General features: G+C 44.3%; 1 protein-coding gene across 1 annotated transcript in view; it reads right to left on the bottom strand.

The window, feature by feature from the left end:
* LOC306943866 (collagen alpha-1(XI) chain-like) overlaps positions 1–20290 on the bottom strand; it is a 126769-nt gene that overhangs the window by 19131 nt on the left and 87348 nt on the right. The window contains exons 41-50 of the mRNA XM_079530377.1: positions 17826–17879; positions 13459–13566; positions 12723–12830; positions 11900–11953; positions 11047–11100; positions 8387–8494; positions 3784–3837; positions 2909–2962; positions 2600–2653; positions 1535–1588 (exon numbers count right to left, since the gene is read on the bottom strand). Of these exons, the coding sequence (XP_079386503.1) occupies positions 1535–1588; positions 2600–2653; positions 2909–2962; positions 3784–3837; positions 8387–8494; positions 11047–11100; positions 11900–11953; positions 12723–12830; positions 13459–13566; positions 17826–17879 (702 nt within the window). The remainder of the gene's footprint in view (positions 1–1534; positions 1589–2599; positions 2654–2908; positions 2963–3783; positions 3838–8386; positions 8495–11046; positions 11101–11899; positions 11954–12722; positions 12831–13458; positions 13567–17825; positions 17880–20290) is intronic.

Below are 20290 nucleotides of genomic sequence, written 5' to 3'. Positions count from 1 at the left end.
TAAACGGTCTGCATTTCTATAGTGCCTTTAACCAAAGCCTTTTTTTACATTCATCCATTCAAACACATACAGTATTCACAGTCACACACCAACAGTGGGGCCAACCATGCATGGCAGCAACCCTCATCGGGAGCAGTTAGCGGTTCAACATCTTGCTCAAGGACACTTCAATCGAAGCCAGGAGGAGAGCAGGGGATCGAACCGGACACTCCCGAGCCACTGTTTTGTGGTCGATTGCAGCACATGCAGCACCTTTCCCCACTGACTTCCGTGGGACAGTGTCTACTGTATGTCATTGAAAATTGATGCACAGCGGCAGCCGGCCCTGTCGATGTGACCTTAATAGACTCAGGCATGGGGGGAGTGGTGAGGGGCGAGGACTACTTACTGCCCCATGCACTATAGCACGCTAACATGAACTTCAATGGCCTTGGTTGCCTGTCAGCATCCACTACTGCTTTAGATCAATGACACAGCTGTCGGTGTGGGCAGAATCAGAGCTTGGATTTCTGCTTTGGGAAATGTTAACAGATTTGTATGGAAATGTAACACATTGCAATTTGTATATACTATTCAAATCGCAAAGCAAAATATGATAGATCAGACATCATCATAGCGATGGCGTCGTATTCTATTGCACCCAGCTGTGTTGTGATGGATTTCAAGTATGTAATGTGGAAACAGGCCGATGCAGTATATGACATGGAACATCACCACAAAGCCTGATTATTCTTAGTTCCGTACCAAACATAGCTGATGTTGTACAAGCTCACAACGCGTTGTGAGCTTGTAAGATTGGCTACTTTCCGTACACGACACGACACACAACCCAATATAATAAGTAAGTCGAGTGACGCAAAACAAAACAATGCACGATGGTATGGTACGCTATAAGACATGCTGTTGTGCTTTTATATTATTATTATTTCTGTTTGACTGTGAATTCAGCAACAATTACAACTCTAATGCTCGAGGCGAGTTCACTACAGTATAGTAGTTTAGACTAATGACACGTCCACATTAGAAGTGTCCAAATACGGCTGAGCTAATTATCTCGCTGGAAAGCCTGCAGGCTGTTAGCATGAGGCTACCCATCACCTTCATACAGACGCTGAAAAACAGCCAGGGGTTGAACACCCCCCGTGACAAATAATAAACACAGCTTAATTAGCCGCACTCAGCGATATTCAAAGGCATATTAGTAAAACAGTCACAATAACGCACAAAGGAATAATTCACACATGGAAATGAGTGCCCCCGTTGGGATAATGCTGAACATGACTCAGAATGAATGGCATGCGGTGTGTGTGTGTGTGTGTGTGTGTGTGTGTGTGTCTACTTTCTGCGAGGCAGTTTGTTTATAAGTATGAGAGTTTGTAGCTTCTCCTTTTTTTCCCTGAGTTGTTTTCAAAGGGCTGTCTGCTGTGTGTTCAGACAGCGAGAGGCAATGCTTACTTACAAAGCAACATAATGCTTAAAGTGATAGTTAGTTATCGTACAACAGTATAAATCATGGTTTTAATAGCACACTTACTCCGGTTCCGGGCTCACCAGGTGGTCCGGGGTTGCCAGACTCGCCATTCTCTCCCTGTGGATGCACGGCGAGAGCATGAGTTATTATCACACACACAAACCTGGTTCAATACCTCTGTCTGAACGGTGGTGTTCATTCTTAGAGCTGTTGTTTCCATATAATGTTATTTGTATGGAAACAACAAACAAATTCAACCTTTCAATTTAGATATGAATAATAAGTATAATATAACACACAGTAGTTGTCAAATCTACCAATTAATAAGAAAGTTCATGCAAGAAAATGTACATTGTATTATCTATGTCCATATATGGAGTTCTGTCAGAACACCATTGTGATGTCAGAACAGGCCAGCTCCATATATGGAGATCTAGGGGTGATCACGTGGGATCAAGGTTCCCTGTCCAGACCCCGGGCAGGGGCCCTGTCCAGACCCCGGGCAGGGACCCTGTCCAGACCCCGGGCAGGGGCCCTGTCCAGACCCCGGGCAGGGGCCCTGTCCAGACCCCGGGCAGGGGCCCTGTCCAGACCCCGGGCAGGGGCCCTGTCCAGACCCCGGGCAGGGAACCTACTAGCACTACTCTAACAGCACTAATACATATTTTGTTGCGCTCAAGGAGCTTTCTACTTATTTTTGCCGTTATTTTGGGGACAGTTTTCGAAGACCTTCCCCCCCATGTTTTCTTTCGTGGTTAGTAACCTAATATAAAAAGTGAAAAGGATTTTCATGTGATGAGTCCTGCAAAGCAGCAAGTTATTATTAAATGTGCTCAAAGGCCTACATGTGCTTCTGACTGCGCCTTTGAGAGGGTGGACTTTTCCTGCACATGTTCTACTATGGGGCAGTCCATGTTCTATTACGTACAGTTCATGTTCCATTAGGGACAGTCCATTTTCTACTAGGGACAGTTCATGTTCCACTAAGGACAGTCCATATTCTACCAGGGAAAGTCCATTTTCAACTTGGGACACAGTGTTGGGACCTGCTCTGATCTAACATATCATGTACAGTACAGTACAGTACAGTACAGTACAGTACAGTACAGTACAGTACAGTGTTCTTACCTTCTCTCCATTGCCTCCCTGAGAACCAACACCACCGGGGGGTCCTTGTGCACCCTGTGTATGAAACCCAGACAGACGAGCTACACGTCAGACATTCAGAGCGTACATAATACCTCGAGGTGGTTGTACAAGATGAGTCATATTCAACATGTAATAACAGTGGCGTACCTAAACACTTATTATTTCAAATGTGGACATACGGTACATGTAGGCTACATTATATGCTTACATATCATGCACTAAAGTTTAAATGTACAGTGTAAGGGAAGAAGAATACTTTGTTGCATATCAAAGCAAACGAGCACTTACGTCAGCTCCGCTGGAACCCTGTGGGCCTCTGGGACCTGGTGGGCCGGGAGGACCCTGTCAATGAAAAAGTCATGATGGTTAGCATAAAGGCACACAAGTGTTTTTGAAATATTCACTTTTTCGGGCTGCATTACATTTCTTTCCCAGAGAAAATTGGCTATATAATCCTGTGGCTATATTAATAATCTACTTTTAACCTGGTATGACCTGCTCTAAGAACCCACAGACCTACAGGGTGAGAAATGTAACTGGCTGCCAAAGACTGAGCTATTTTAATCCAAACATCTCATGTCACTGACTTTGAAGATTATACTAGCTAAAATATGTATCAGCATATCCTCAGTGGAGTTCAGACACACCTTCCTGCTGTTGCTGTGAAACCTGCATCCACCATTAGCAAAACTGTAAGCTGTTGTTGGCCTCTGGCTAGTGTCAATTTCTCACCCTGATGAGTTGTATGTTTTCCAATGGTTTTTTGGAAATTGTCAATCATTTCCAAAATACCTATAATAGATCTGATTTTTGATATTGGGTGAAACATAGTTAAAGCTTAAAATATGGCTTAAGTCAAGTTGTCTATGATGAAGGGCAGCTACTTTTGTGACACCTGAACAAGTTGTTTTCGTCAACTAAAACTATGATGACTACCTTTTTTCACTAACGAAAACTATATAAAAACTAAGCTATGATGACTTGAAAAACTAAGACTAAATATATTGACTAAATACATTAACTGTAGATTTAGTCGACTAAAATCGTATGATATTTAGTCAACTAAAACACTTCAGATGACTAAAAGTAAAGGAAGTTTTATTCAAAAGACTATGACTGAAACAAAATCTAAATTTGCTGTCAAAATCAACACTGCCACTTACCATGGGGCCTACATCACCGTTCTCTCCCTTCTCGCCTGGTGGGCCGGGCAACCCCTGAGGAGGAGGGGGGGAGAAAGTGAGAGAGAAAGAGAGAGAGAGAGAGAGAGAGAGAGAGAGAGAGAGAGAGAGAGAGAGCACTCGTTAGAACTCAGCAAACAACAGAAAGTGGTAATCTCGGGCAACACATCAAACTGCACATTAGAGGTGAACCCGCTGTGCCATAAATAACACTTCCACCGCGTTCTAACAATGGCCACTGACGATGCCGCGTGCTGAGAGAATGAGTTGCAGAGCGGAGGGGTTGGTGTTGGTGGGTGGATGGGTGGATGGGGGGCTTAAAGTATGGAACGCATCACGGAGGAGAGAATCCATTACTGCGGGATAGGGCGAGATCCTGTCAGCGTAAACACACTATTACTCAAAACGAACACCTATTGTAATTAAAGGGGAGGTGGAGGCGAGGTGTAATCAGACTATGTAAATTACAGAGGTGGGGGGCTCCATCCATCTACGTCAGCGGTAAGGTGAGAAACAAAGTGAGGGAGGGGTGGAAGGGGGGTGGGTACACGCCAAGTTTTCACTTTCTGGGGGCATGCAGTTGTGTGGGGCTGGAAATACGGTTTCAAATACAACTTTTAGGCTGTCGTACGAAGGTGTCACGCACCAAGAATAGCAAATCTACCTGCTCACAACTCGTCAAACAATGCCACATGATGCTAGCGTGCAGATCTGCTATTTTCGGCCACATGACTGATTATTAATTAATTGATGCAAGCCGCAGTATACACACAATACAATCAGAAGGCTCCCACATTCTGGTGGTTTATTACTTTATTGTGTACCAGCATAATTGCGGTTATTACTTGTCGGGTTACTCGCGCTCTACGGGGCAAGTTTAATCAAAGGGTGTGTGTAAGACACCGGTGATAAGTTATTGTGAAACCAAAACGACAGGGAGATCAGTCACGGCGGTCATATATGAGCAATTCTTGCCATTTTGTTGATTTACTATACGTCTAGGATGGGTGAGAGCGAGGGGCTAATTTATAAATAAAAAATGAGCGAGGCAGGCGCGTAATAGTGTGTTGGTCGTATTGGAGGGGAAAAAATAAATTGACTCAATACAAATCAATGTACATAATGAAGGCATGCTCGGTGGGGTCGCTGTTGAAGTCATGTTGTCTTCTTGGAACACGAGAAGAGACAGGAAAATATCACATCTGTCTGAGGAAACATGGGCTCTAACATGCATTACGCACGCACGCACGTGTACACGTGCAATAATGCATTGACATGATAATCTAAACAAGAAATGATCACATAGTGATTTTTGTCAGGTGAAAGAAGCGCTGTCTCCGCTGCCCCCCCCCCCCCCCCCCCCCCATATTAGTTTGATTATTGCGTGTATGTATGTGTCACAACCTCGCGCCTCGCGGCAGTTGTTTGCGTGCGCTGTCTTCGTTGTGTTCTCCCTCCCATATTAATCTGATTATAATTTTAGTAACATTGTCTGTCTGTCTGCAGTCTGCGTCGTGGGTGGCAGGGATATTTGACCCTCCCCTTCCCATTGGCCAGAAGGCAGCTTTGCCATTGGTTGGTGTCCTATTGGCCAGATGAGCCAATCAGATCAGTCTAACTAGGTGGCGAAAGGTGGCAAATTGGTCGCTTACATTTCATGGGCGATGTTAGGTCTGGCTTCACCTGACAAAAAGACACACAGGCTTGCACAGACTCACAACGCACGCACGCACGCACGGACGCACGCACGCACGCACGCACGCACGCACGCACGCACGCACGCACGCACGCACGCACGCACGCACGCACGCTTACACCGTCCTCTGAGGGGCCCTCTCCTCTGGCATTTAAATGAAAGGCATTAGAACAGAGCGGATCGATAAATGTTTGCTTATGCCTTGGCACTTCCCCGCACTAGCCTGGAGCTCTGACGACGCACCGCTGCAATCAAATCTGATATTTACCCTCCTCCATGTGTCCAATACTTTGACCTCTTCATCTGAACAATTCACCACTCTCATCATGTATATACCACTGCAAACAGACCCCCTGTCCAACCTGGTGGAAGGCTTTCAAATCAGAGCTGAATTCCTTCCTCTGCGCTCGGTCAAAAATCATTAATGCCACAGATAATTGCATTGAAGAGCTGAGCTCGCACGGGCCGCTGCCATCTATTGAAGGGTGGTTCGACCAAACATAATTAAAGGACTGGGGACGGAGTGCATTATGCCCAATTAAAAGTCAATTGCACTTAATAACAACGTTATCTGGCCTCATTGACCACTGGGGGCTTAGCTCTAATTTCATCCTCACTGAGTTGCCGGATAATTGACCGCAGGACATTTCGAGAGTGCATGTCGGTTTCTGTATTCACTGCCACCGAAGCAGGTTTCTTCAATTTTAGCTCGATTTGTTGAATTAGCTTTGTTCTCAGCTTAGCTTCTCCTCTGACTGCACGGGCCGTGGGGTGGGACAGTAGACTGACTCTATGGCAGGTTCGGGGTCAGCGTTGCATTAATAATACAATGCAAGAATGGGTGTTTCTGTACATTTTCAATCATTGATGTGAATATTGATGTGAAAACTACTACTGTAAAACTACTGTACTAGTATGTCAGTTAGAATGGAGAAAAATTATCTGAAAAAAAGGAACGTCATCACTTAAATACACGTTCATTGTGTTCTTGTGAATATGTACGCATTTGTGAAGTAATTAACCCGTTAAAACCGTGAAAGCACCTGTGTAATTTTACATTTTTGCGTTGGCTATAAATAAATAGCAGATGTACTATTTTTTAGGAACATTTTAGAAAAGTCTTGAATGTGTGAGAACTACTGATTTAGAGGGCATTAGTAGAATCGGCCTCAGGTCTTTTAATGGGTTGAAGTGGGAACATTTCTTTGAACGAACTACCGGAACTTGGCTGCCGAGTCCCGACCGATTATATCGTCACAACTTTCGGCAAAAGCCTCATTATGGATTATACTTGTGGGCAGAGCCGTGAGGCGTTGTGGTCTGAATGATAGGGGGAGAGGAGAGGAGGTGAGGAGAGGAGAGGAGGTGAGGAGAGGAGAGTGCTCGTGCCTAGTGGCATCTCTCCTGGCAGCGGCACTGTTTTGACCCCCTGCGGTGAAACGTACCACAACACAACCCTGACAGCCGATATCACAGCAGCTTGTCTCTTATCCAGGGTCTCTGCCAGGGTTGCCAAGTAGTATTTACCCCAACTTTGGCCTTGTTTTTTTCCAGAGTTGTGGGGGAAAAAGGACGAGTCGGGGGTTGCGTTTTTTTGGGCTTGTTTTAAAAATGCTGTGGGCTTGTTTTGAAGCTAACTGCTAGCTGTTTTGTTCTAACAGGACAACATTTCTTTGATATATACTGTAATTTATTTTTTGTATATACTATAATTCCCCATAGGTATGGGGAGTAGTGTGAATCAGTTCAGTGACAATCTGTCTGGTGGCTAAAGTATGTGTGTAATGTTATAATAAATGACCAAAAAATATTATAGACATACTGTATATATAGTATTTATAATGATAAATGCATCAAATCATCTTTGAGGGGTGCTAGGCCCTCCTACAGTATGTCCAGCTTTGAGTGTTTGTGTAAACACAAACATTGTGTAAACACAAACATTGAAGACAAAAGTGTGAAAACACAAACATTGTGTAAACACAAACATTGTGTAAACACAAACATTGTGTAAACACAAACATTGAAGACAAAAGTGTGAAAACACAAACATTGAAGACAAAAGTGTGTAAACACAAAGATTGTTTGTGTTCATTTTGATTATATGGTTGATTTGATTATATGGACATTGATTATATGGACATGTTTTGGCTTGTTTTTCAAGGGGAGATTTGGTGTATTTCTCTCGCAAGAGGTGGCTTGTTTTTGGCTTGTTTTTAGAGGTGTGTTAGCTTATTTCTGTCACCAGAGTTGGCAACACTGCTCACTGCATGGTCATGATAAAGTGTGACTGGAGACCAACGGTGGGTTTCCTACTACCATTAACACTGCGGCAAAATGCCAACACGCGAAAGCGCAAGCATTCGATTTGGATAGATTTTTTTTACCAGTCTGTGCTAGGGGAGAGCAGCTAGAGGGGGGATTGGTACGTATTTTTAACATTATACTCCCCGGGGCGATGCAAACTGAGCATTATTCCCAAAATATAATATATAATATCATGCTGCCTGAGTGAGTTATGCTCTTTAATGTAAATGATGAAGTAGACATGGAATCTTGTACTAATGGGAGGAACAGATGAAAGGGTGGGGGGGGGGGGGGGCTTTGACGGTCGGTAAACAACACGTAGGCCTACCTGTATGTCTACGGCTTTGTTTAACGTGATCCGATTGCAGAGCGTCGAGAAACACAGAAATAGATAGAGAGTGTATGTGCGTGACGCACGCGCACATGCAAGTGTGTGTGATATTTCGTTGGATGATTAACGCAATGACTGCCATTGTCGAATATAGGGTCTTGTAACTGAAATACACGATGTTTGGACTGTACAGTGTGTGCGTCCATGTGAGTGTGAGAGAGAAGGTGGAACACACTGCACTAGCATCTTACCTGCAGTCCGATGGGTCCTGGCAGGCCGGGGAAACCTCGTGAGCCCTCGTCTCCCTTCTGGCCAAACATACCCTGCTGACCTCTGGGTCCTGATTCACCATCACTGCCCTGTGTGAGAGGTCAAAGGTCATCACACAGAAACACACCTGATGATCCACTGCAGCTGCTCCTCATCTAAACATATACTGCACTGAAGGTAGCTGTGAGAATGAAATCACATCTAAACATATACTGCACTGTAGTAGCTGTGAGCATGAAATCACATCTAAACATATACTGCACTGTAGTAGCTGTGAGCATGAAATCACATCTAAACATATTATACTGCACTGTAGTATGAGCATGAAATCACATCTAAACATATACTGCACTGTAGTAGCTGTGAGCATGAAATCACATCTAAACATATACTGCACTGTAGTATGAGCATGAAATCACATCTAAACATATACTGCACTGTAGTATGAGCATGAAATCACATCTAAACATATACTGCACTGTAGAAGCTGTGAGCATGAAATCACATCTAAACATATACTGCACTGTAGTATGAGCATGACATCACATCTAAACATATACTGCACTGAAGTAGCTGTGAGCATGAAATCACATCTAAACATATTATACTGCACTGTAGTATGAGCATGAAATCACATCTAAACATATACTGCACTGTAGTAGCTGTGAGCATGAAATCACATCTAAACATATACTGCACTGTAGTATGAGCATGACATCACATCTAAACATATACTGCACTGAAGTAGCTGTGAGCATGAAATCACATCTAAACATATACTGCACTGTAGTATGAGCATGAAATCACATCTAAACATATACTGCACTGTAGTATGAGCATGACATCACATCTAAACATATACTGCACTGAAGTAGCTGTGAGCATGAAATCACATCTAAACATATACTGCACTGTAGTATGAGCATGAAATCACATCTAAACATATACTGCACTGTAGTAGCTGTGAGCATGAAATCACAAGCCTTACTGTATGCACAGGAAGTATATCTGGATCAGGGGCCAACTTGACCATGCTGACCACTCAACAGGGCGGCCACATGGTCAGATTGGTTGGCCCAACAATATTGAGTTCTGGCCTGGATAGATCAAACTAACGTAGTATACTGTATGTGATGTATTACCATGTGTTGTTCTTGCTTACTGAAAATCGCTCTGGATTAAGAGCATCTGCTAAATGCCTAAATTGTAAATTGTAATTGCTCCTACCTATCGGTATCACAATGAAAGCTTAAGTCACTTTTTTATGTTAATGTCTTACTCTTCTATTGCCAATATAATCTTTGTTTTGCCAATTGTTTGGTGGCCCACTTGCAATATCCTCACGGCCTGCCTGTGTGCCGGGGCCCACAGGTTGGGAATCGTTACTACAATACACAGCGAGCGAACTCAGCATTATGATTTTGTCTCATGTTTGTTTTTGTGTCCATGTCACAAACCATGGGTCAGAAGCATGGCATCCGCGGAACAAGTATGCTACAGGGAACGTAGCGGGGGAGGGGAGGGGTGAATAGGATGGGAAATTTGCTGACTGTGAGTATCTGGTGTTCCTCACAACAACAGAGGTGCACAAGACTAAAGGATGACAGGGGGAGAGGAGAGGAGAGGAGAGGAGAGGAGAGGAGAGGAGAGGAGAGGAGAGGAGAGGAGAGGAGAGGAGAGGAGAGGAGAGGAGAGGAGAGGAGAGGAGAGGAGAGGAGAGGAGAGGAGAGGAGAGGAGAGGAGAGGAGAGCCATAGAATGAAGAGTTGACATACTGGGGGAGTTTTCATTTCAAATGCGTGTCAGCACTTGAAAGAGCACCAGGAGATCTTGCCAAACAGGGACATTTTTAGTCAGACCCCACTATAGTATAGAGAGACTACTGCTCTGTGTCTGGGAGCTGGCAGGATTGAGGAAAAATATTTTTAAACTGGCTTGGTTTATTAATAAAAGCCTCGGGAGAGACAGTGGTCCTGGAGGCACATCCGATTCACTTTTGACATGCTTTCAGTTTATCTCTGCGCGCATAATATAAATCTAAATATCTCAATGTTTTATTAGCTTGCCGTGATGTTAGCCAGGTGGCCGGTTACGTGTTACATGTTAAGAATTTATTAAGGTTTTGTAATGTTAGAACATATAAATTGAGGTGACCGTGAGTGAGTGAGGAAGATGCTATGTGCACTATGGGCTTAGTATATGGATGGATGCAACTCTGTTCAAGTGTTAGTAAGCATTAAGCAAGTAAATTATATTTTTAAAGCGCCTTTCAAAATACACTTAGTGCTCTTACAGTGGTCTATCCAACAATGTAATTATTGAAACGTGTTCACAATGTGTTGTCTGTTCAGATTGTGGATACCCTTGGTCTATACTATACTAACACTCAGTATGTTAATGTGCATAATACATAACAATTATGTTCTTCTTTCACAGGTGCTGCTAATGTCTGGAATTTAAATACCGGTACTCAAATAAAAATTAAAAAATAAATAAAAGTGAAAAAACATGAAACAAATATCTTATGTTCCGTCACAATGTTTACACTTTCATTGGTAAATTTAAACTCAGTCTAAAAACTAAATGGCAGTGCAGTTGAAAGCAATGAGATGCTACCATCCCAGCAGGGGGTATATACTTACAGCTGGACCGGGAGCTCCGAGAGGGCCCTGAAGACCAGCTGGACCTGGAGGTCCCTGTAAACATGGACATATTCACAGTTAGAACAAGGAAGCTCACAAAGTTTGTAGGTTTATTTTTGATGTGCTGTAGTCATCTGTCACGGACAACAAATGTATCTCACAAAACTCCTGCGGCACACGGCTGGTGATTTATTCTGGTTTTAAGGAGATTCACACAATGGATTGGAATGGTACTTGACAAAGAGAATATTTAACACCGTGGCCTCAGGCCTGGCGTCACTCCACCCTATCTGTCTCCAAAATAAATTCAACATTTAAATGCATATTTTGTATTTTTGGGGGAGCGTGATCCAAAAAAGTATAGAACGGATGCTTCCATCCATAACAACACTGTGCGCTTCTGTGTCAAACATGGACGAGGAACTAATCAATCCTTGTGGTCGTGGGTGTCACTGATGCATTTGCCAATGTGGAATCATTCTGAAGTCCATGGATTGTATGGTATCTATCCACACAGTATATAGTACATACATAACTAACTAATCTATAGACAGTTCATATACAACCATATCCGTTTGATGACTTGCATTACTTGTAAGTAACCAGGACATCACTCTTGTTGATATTCTATATATTCTAATAACAACCTGTTTATTTACTTGACTGGCGACGGGGAATTTATAATTAGGCTCTAAACAAACATTAAAAGTCCGTAGACTTGGCTGGCCTATGACGTAATTTCGGAAAGCCATGCATTGGAGGGGCTAGCACCTAGCGCCCCTTTTTTATTATTTTTTATTATGAGAACCCATATGAACTTTCCATCGAAAGAAAATAAAAGAAAAAAACCTACTTGTTCACCCTTGTCTGCTTTGCTTCCCTTCTGTCCAGGTTCACCAACCTCGCCCTGCAGAACAACACAAACACAGCAATTCACAACTTTAAACAACCACAACCAATGTTTAGTCTTCAGTTCAAAGTCATTAGATGTCACCTTCATCATGATTGGCTCAGTAAATATCACTCTTGGAGAGTCTAATCCGATTGGCCCACAAAGATCTCCGGCAAGTGTTTGCAATTCATTGATTACTTGGCTCCTTGTGTGACTCTCGCTCGCACCATCGCTGATGACATGACGCAATGAGGAGACACGACCCGATTGAGTGACCCGTATGATGACAAAATGCTAAAAAGATGCTAATCCCTGTTCAAGTGCATTAGCTGTGGAGTGTGGAGTCTGTGGACACACTGTTAGCTGTGGAGTGTGGACACACTGTTTGAACATCTAGCTGTGGAGTGTGTGGACACACTGTTTGAACATCTAGGGATAAACACAATTCCAGCATGAAATCATTGCATTTGTTGATCTAATTTGTGGAAAGTGTGCCGTATTGTAGAATGGAAGAGGTACAGATAAATCCTGACAATCAAAATAAAAGGAATTAATTAAGGATATTAAAAACAAATCATTTTTCAGAAGGTGCTAATTACAGAGATGCCAATAGAACACTGAGTGCCTCTCTGGCAAGAAAGTCGCTCCAATTTCTTGATTACACTACACAAATTAAGACAGTGTTCACTAATTGTCTCTTGAGGTAAATTAATTAATTCTCTAGAATACTCATGAGACCACAGGACTCTGGTTGAGGGGTAGCACATCCAAGGATATACTGTACCTTGTCGCCGTCCTCTCCGGGTGGGCCTTGAGGGCCAGCGGGACCAGGTAAACCAACAGGGCCTTGGATGCCATCTCGACCAGCAGGACCCAAGGGACCTTTCTCTCCCTAAACAAAGACACAAGCATGTTTTATCATCTTTGGCCATTGGCAACTTCTATTGTATATCAAAGGCTTTTTTAGCACCAAAGAATGAAGAAAGAGACAGACAGAGACAAACTGAAGCAGGGAGAGTGACACAAAGAGAGAGAAGCAGTGTGGAAAAAGTACTTTTCTTTTTTTTTTACTTAAGTAAGTAAAGTAAAAGTATCAATATTGCAGAAATTGAAGAAATGCTCTGTTCAAAGTAAAAGTCTGGAATCTAAAATTCTAAAAGTATTGGTATCAAAATGTACTTAAAGTACCAAAAGTAGAAAGCACAGAATGTCATATTTCAAGTTTGAAAATAGCAGATCTACAAGATCGGCTATTTTCAAATGGCCGGCCCGGAATGTATAGGGCGGAAGTTGTTAATGTATGTATTGAAATAATAATCTAAATCTACAAGTAACTAAAGTTTTCAAATAATTGTAGTGGAGTAAAAGTACAACATTTGCCTCTGAGATGTAGTGGAGTAGTCGAGTAGAAGTAAAAGTACTTAAAAATGGAAATACTCCAGTAAAGTAAAAATACTTAAATCTACTTAGTTATTTTAAAGACAGACAGACAGACAGAGAGAGAGAGAGAGAATACTCACAGGTCCTCCTTTTTCCCCGGCGGGGCCAGGACCCCCCTGGGGTCCATTGCGTCCTGTCTGGCCGATAGGACCACCGGGCCCGGCAGGTCCTCTCTCTCCGGGAGAACCCTGTCATCCAGGAACAAAGAACCATCAGACATGGTCTCTCCAGTCACAATACTACTAAACCAGGGCTGGCAAAACACCACTTACTTTAAAGCTTACAATCTAGGACGTATTTTATACAATTTTATTTTTACTAAACCCAACCCCAGCACCACCTCCTAACCCAACCCCAGCACCACCTCCTAACCCAACCCCAGCCAACCTCCTAACCCAACCCCAGCACCACCTCCTAACCCAACCCCAGCACCACCTCCTAACCCAACCCCAGCACCACCTCCTAACCCAACCCCAGCACCACCTCCTAACCCAACCCCAGCACCACCTCCTAACCCAACCCCAGCTCACCTCCTAACCCAACCCCAGCCCACCTCCTAACCCAACCCCAGCACCACCTCCTAACCCAACCCCAGCCCACCTCCTAACCCAACCCCAGCACCACCTCCTAACCCAACCCCAGCACCACCTCCTAACCCAACCCCAGCCCACCTCCTAACCCAACCCCAGCACCACCTCCTAACCCAACCCCAGCACCACCTCCTAACCCAACCCCAGCACCACCTCCTAACCCAACCCCAGCCCACCTCCTAACCCAACCCCAGCCCACCTCCTAACCCAACCCCAGCACCACCTCCTAACCCAACCCCAGCACCACCTCCTAACCCAACCCCAGCCCACCTCCTAACCCAACCCCAGCACCACCTCCTAACCCAACCCCAGCACCACCTCCTAACCCAACCCCAGCACCACCTCGGTCTACATTGTCCAGGAGTTAAGGCTTCATCTGCACCACCACCAGGGGTTCTCTCTCGCTTCAACTTCATCTCTCTATATATTGAACTAAAGATGAGACTAAAACTTCAATGGAAACCAGAGCTGTGCCTGGGAAGGGAACGCAGCCTGTGTGTGTGGGGTGGGAACAGCAGGGTGGATGTATAAGAAGAGTTCTGATCTAGAAATAGAAATGGGTGTTTGTTTGTTTTGCTTCCCTTCTGGAAGTCTTTGTACTGACTCTTATTAACTGTGTGTGTACTGTGTCCATACATGCAGGTATGTGTGCTCCAGTGCTTGCTGTGCAGGGGCCCCAAATCATACCAACCACCACCGCGTCCTTGAGGGGTGTAGACTGAAATCCCCCCCCCCCCCCCCCACAACTTGTGATTCAGATACTGGTGTGAGCTGCCACCTGGTCTGTTTTTTGTCCTGTGACACAGAACTGCAGACTGACCATGTCCGCCTGCCAATCTGCCCACATGTACACGCACCATTACATATGCAAACCCACATATGATGCACACACTCACACAGTTACTCTGACTCAGTACTCAATACCCCCTGAAACATGCAAGCGCTCTCTCTCTCTCTCTCTCTCTCTCTCTCTCTCTCTCTCTCTCTCTCTCTCTCTCTCTCTCTCTCTCTCTCTCTCTCTCTCTCCTCTCTCTCTCTCTCTCTCCTCTCTCTCTCTCTCTCTCTCCAGTTCTTGTTGATGTGACTGTACGCTGACATCTAATCTAAATTAAGTGGCCTGGTGGTCACTGATGCATGGGGGATGCTTTAAAACACACACACGCACTCACACATGCTCATGCACACACTCACTCACGCACGCACACATGCACTTTGACTAACTCCTCTCCTTCTTTCTGTCTTTCCCTCATCCTTTCTCTCATGCCCCCCCCCCCCACCCACACACACACACACACACACACACACACACACACACACACACACACACACACACACACACACACACACACACACACACACACACACACACACACACACACACACACACACACACACACACACACACACACACACACACACACACACACAGACTGCAATCACTGGCAGGGAAATCGATGGAGTAAAATATCACATCTCTGGCGTGTGGGGACATTGTACTTAGTCACACCACCCTCTGTTTCGCCCCGGTCATCATACCCTGTGGAAACAGTCCATCATGCACGTGCAAGCCAATAGAGTCAAACTACCCCATTTATAAAGCTCAGTGACCTTGTGGTTAGAGTGTCTACCCTGAGACTGTACGGTCAGGGTTAAAGCCCCAACCGGGTCATACCAAAGACTATAACAATGTGACCCAATGTGACCCAATGCTATCCTGTCCCTCCGACATACATGTCCAGGGGGAGGAGTCTACTTGTAGGCCTACATCATGTCCAGGGGGAGTAGTCTACTTGTAGGCCTACATCATGTCCAGGGGGAGTAGTCTACTTGTAGGCCTACATCATGTCCAGGGGGAGTAGTCTACTTGTAGGCCTACATCATGTCCAGGGGGAGTAGTCTACTTGTAGGCCTACTACATCATGTCCAGGGGCTACATCCTGTCCAGGGGGTGTACTTGTACATCATGGCTGGGAGATGTACTTTTACATCAAGCCGCCTCATTCTACAGAAATACTCCTATTTCTGTAGACTCCGGCCCTGTGAGACACATGTCTCGGTTCCCAAGGCTACTTTCTTACTTGTTATTTGTAAAGACAAGACAATATAACATAGTGAGATACAGATAGATACAGTATCTCATACATAAAGACAGGACAGTAACATAGTAAAACTACCTCATAAATATGGTGAATGGCAAATGCAACATTACACATCCTATAGAACTACATTTCAACAAACAGCTGTCTCCATAAAGAGCTGTCAACTTTGGAACACGTTAACAACCGCAATCAAATTAATTCCAGATATAAAATCTTTTACAACAAAGGTTACGGGCTGGCTGAAAGCAAACAAGAAGGGTACCTATTGCATTGCTAATTGCTTCAATTGTTTTTAATCGCCACATCACATCACGACCAAGGCATTTTGATATGCACATTTTATTGTGTTTCCATATCGGCGGTGCATTGTGATTTTATGACAATGAAAGAAGAGTTGAAAATTTGCATCAGCTACGTATAACATCTCTGTGCAGCCATGTAATTCTCATGCTGTATCGCATCATCCCTATCAAATAAAATTTGAATGAAGAAAAAAGAAGAAAATAATAATTTGCATTGCGAATGATTACTCCCATTAAAAACAAGCCACACCACAGCCACCAGCATCCTCTCTCTTTCATTATGCGTGCCCTGCATATCTGCCGTTTTATCTCATCTGGCAGTGGTGAAAGGGGGGAGGCATGGAGGCAGTTATCGGAAGCCAGCGCTTATCGCTTGAACAAAATGTCAGACTCTTCAAAGCTGCCTGTCAGTTAGTCAGACAGTCAGTCAGCCAGCCAGCCAGCCACTATCTGCCAGCAAGCCAGCCACTCTCTGTACAATCTATACAGAGCTGGAAGAGCCACTTCCACACATCAGTGGCCAGCAGCCTCAACAAGATGGAAGAGAGAGAGAGAGAGAGAGAGAGAGAAAGAAAGATCGGCCCACTACTTTGTGGTTTACTCTGCTGTGCCACCCTTTTCTTTTTCCGTTTTTCTTCTATTTTTTCAAAGCCACTCACGAACAAGTGGAGTGTGACGGGTGCAACATTCTGTGAGCTTGTACGTCTGCTATTCTTGCCCGTTCCTGATGCGACACCGCCGCACGGCAGTGCATAAATTAGGCTTAGAAGGAACGACTGGCAAAGAGCAGAGTGTGTGTGTGTGTGTGTGTGTGTGTGTGTGTGTGTGTGTGTGTGTGTGTGTGTGTGTGTGTGTGTGTGTGTGTGTGTGTGTCGAAATAAAGCTATAAGGCTATAAGGGGGCTTGAGGAGGCTACGGGAGGATAATTGTGATTGATATGGATGGGAATTAAATAACAGGATCGAAATACCAATATAAATGCTAATACGCAAAAATGCTAAATGTGTTAACGATCATCCTGATTATCCTTCAAGGCACAGAAGCAAACGCTGATCACTTTTTGACAGGTGACAACTCTGACAGGTGACACAGTGTTTCTGATCAAAGTGCACGATGCATTTTGATCCAAACCTTTTGAAGACCGAGACTTCAACATTTTGCCTTTAACCCTGGCATCTGGCGTGACACCTGCACGCACACACGCACACGCACAATCGCACATGCACATGCACAGTCGCACACGCACACACACACACACACACACACACACACACACACACACACACACACACACACACACCTTATATTCTCTCCTATAAGGAATAATCATTATCCCCTTGCCTGCAACATTTTGTGCACTACTGTACGTGCTGTTCCCTCCTCCAAGAAGAGAACAAATGTGCAGTAGTCCTGTGGAGAGCTGAGGTAACGGTAGCCATGGTAACAGGATACTTACGTTGGGCCCTTGTGTTCCCTGAGGGCCTTCTCCTCCCTTCAAGCCGCCTGGACCCTGGAAGCAGAGGACAGGAGAGGGTTAGTGCCGGACCACTGGCAGTGCTGGAAAAACTACTCACATTTTTTCTTTTTCTTTTTTCTTTTTTACTTAAGTAAAATAATTGATACTGCAATATAGAAATACTCGGTTACAAGTAAAAGTCACAAATTCAAAATGTACTTGAGTAAAAGTACACAAGTATTGGCTCCAAAATGTACTCAAAGTACCAAAAAGTAGAAAGTACTCATTGTGCAGCTTTCAAATGTATTCAAAATCTTTTGAAAGTAGCAGACCGAATAGATTGTGAGCTTGGCCAAAAAATTTATGTTTTATAATAGCATCATCTATCTATAAAGTAACTAAAGTTTTCAAATAATTATAGTAGAGTAAAAGTACAACATTTGTCTCTAAGATGTAGTGGAGTAGAAGTAAAGTAAAGTAAAAAAAAATCATCAAATTTACTCGAGTAAATGTACACCACTGACTGCTGGGCCACTGCTCAATGCCCTCCAAAGAGCACAGGTGGTACCTGCTGTCAAATGGGCTCTTAAATGTTAATGTGTGCTTGGGTGTGCAGCACACGTGTGTGTGTGTGTGTGTGTGTGTGTGTGTGTGTGTGTGTGTGTGTGTGTGTGTGTGTGTGTGTGTGTGTGTGTGTGTGTGTGTGTGTCTTTGCACGCGCATGCTCGTTTTACAGTATGCCTGTGTTTTTGTTTGCAGGCAGTCTGTGTGTGCGAATGAGGACGTCTGCTGCTTGTGTGCGTGTGTGAGTGCTTGCACGCGTTTTACCCCTGTGCTCGCAAGGTGTCTGGTGGGCGTGCAATGCGAGTTGATTCCACCTTCATGTTTGTTTAGGCTTACACGTAAGTCTGGGTGACGCATATCGGCACATGCATGATTGCGGCCGCGCTGGTGCGTTGGAGTCGATCGACGCGTGTTACACTATGGAGCGCTCATCTTACGCCACGTCTCTGGATTACACCTCGTTATCAAGCAGCCACTATGAGCCTGAAGCCCCCCCGGTGAGGAGAGAGAGAGAGAGAGAGCCCATCAATCTCTGGCCGCCTGTCATCTCCTCTCCTCGAGCCAACCAACGCAGGCGCCCGGCCCGGCTCGTGGCACCAAGAAGCTAAGATGGCATATGGAAAATGTTGTTCGCCCGCGGCTGTAAAATACTTCCATTATAATAACTAATTTAAAGCCTCATACCACGCTCCTGTCAGAGCCAGAAAGGCGTGGTAGCTGCCAAACAGTTTCCCCACGATGCTATGGCTTTCACTTTTTTTGTTTTAATACCTCTGCGGCGCATTAGAAAGCTGGAAGGATCCCTCATCCCACTATACCGGGGCAGCACACACACACAAAGCATTGTTTATTGGCTCAGGTGTTGCTAGTGTGGCTTTGATCCCCCCACGATGGAGAGGCCAGATGATGTGTTTATGCGTGTGTGTGTTTTGCTTTGTGCATATGCCTGTCTGAGATTAGGAGGGAGACACTCGTTGCATGCATGCTCAAGTAGGTGTGTATGTGTGTGTGTGTGTGTGTGTGTGTGTGTGTGTGTGTGTGTGTGTGTGTGTGTGTGTGTGTGTGTGTGTGTGTGTGTGTGTGTGTGTGTGTGTGTGTGTCTGCGTAGCACGCGTTGCATGCTCACCCAAGATCGAGTGAGAAAAGATTTGCGCGTGCTTGTCTATTTGTGCATGTGCACACACTGGATTCATTTTCATTGATTATTTGTGTGTGTGTGCGCATGTTGTTATATATAAGTACAGACAGCCATTAACAATGTTTTTGTGCTCGCTCATGCAATGTGTTCTAGTTCTTTAGTCATCTGAAATGTTTTAGTTTTTAGTTTAGACTAAATCTACACTTGATTTAGTTTACTAAAAATGCAATTTGGGCGGCCATGATGGCGCTGGAATGCCTGATTTATACTATAGTTTGTAGATCGGCTATTTTTGTAGAGTGACACCTGCACCAAACCCAAGCATAAAATGACATGCTTTAGTTCTACTGGATCTCTTCTCTACTAGTCCCTTCCTTTTTTTGTCTAGTTTTTATTTAACAGTATATTTAGTCAAAGTTTTAGTCATCATAGCTTAGTTGTTATTTAGTTGGTGAAAAAAGTAGTCCACGAACATTTTTCGTTTTAGTCGACGATGTTAACACTGGTGTGGTTCTGTATCAGTCTGCTTGTGTGCATCGTCATCAGTGAGTCATATGTTCTATTTTTGTTCGGTACGTGTGAGTGTACAAAGCAAATGTGTCACGCGTGCATGTGCATGCTGTACGAGGACATTGGGCGATAAACACACAACAGCTGTAATAAGTCTTCTTATTGTCCCGGATAGTCATTGGTCACTCACCCTTGAAATGGTGACTCAACCACACCATCTATTATCGGAACCCTGCGAGTATAGGAGGCATTG

This window comes from Electrona antarctica (assembly GCF_951216825.1).
Source record: "Electrona antarctica genome assembly, chromosome: 19".
Classification (NCBI taxonomy): Eukaryota; Metazoa; Chordata; class Actinopteri; order Myctophiformes; family Myctophidae; genus Electrona; species Electrona antarctica.
The sequence above is the reverse complement of the archived record's forward strand: the minus strand, read 5'-3'. Positions and strand labels throughout refer to the sequence as shown.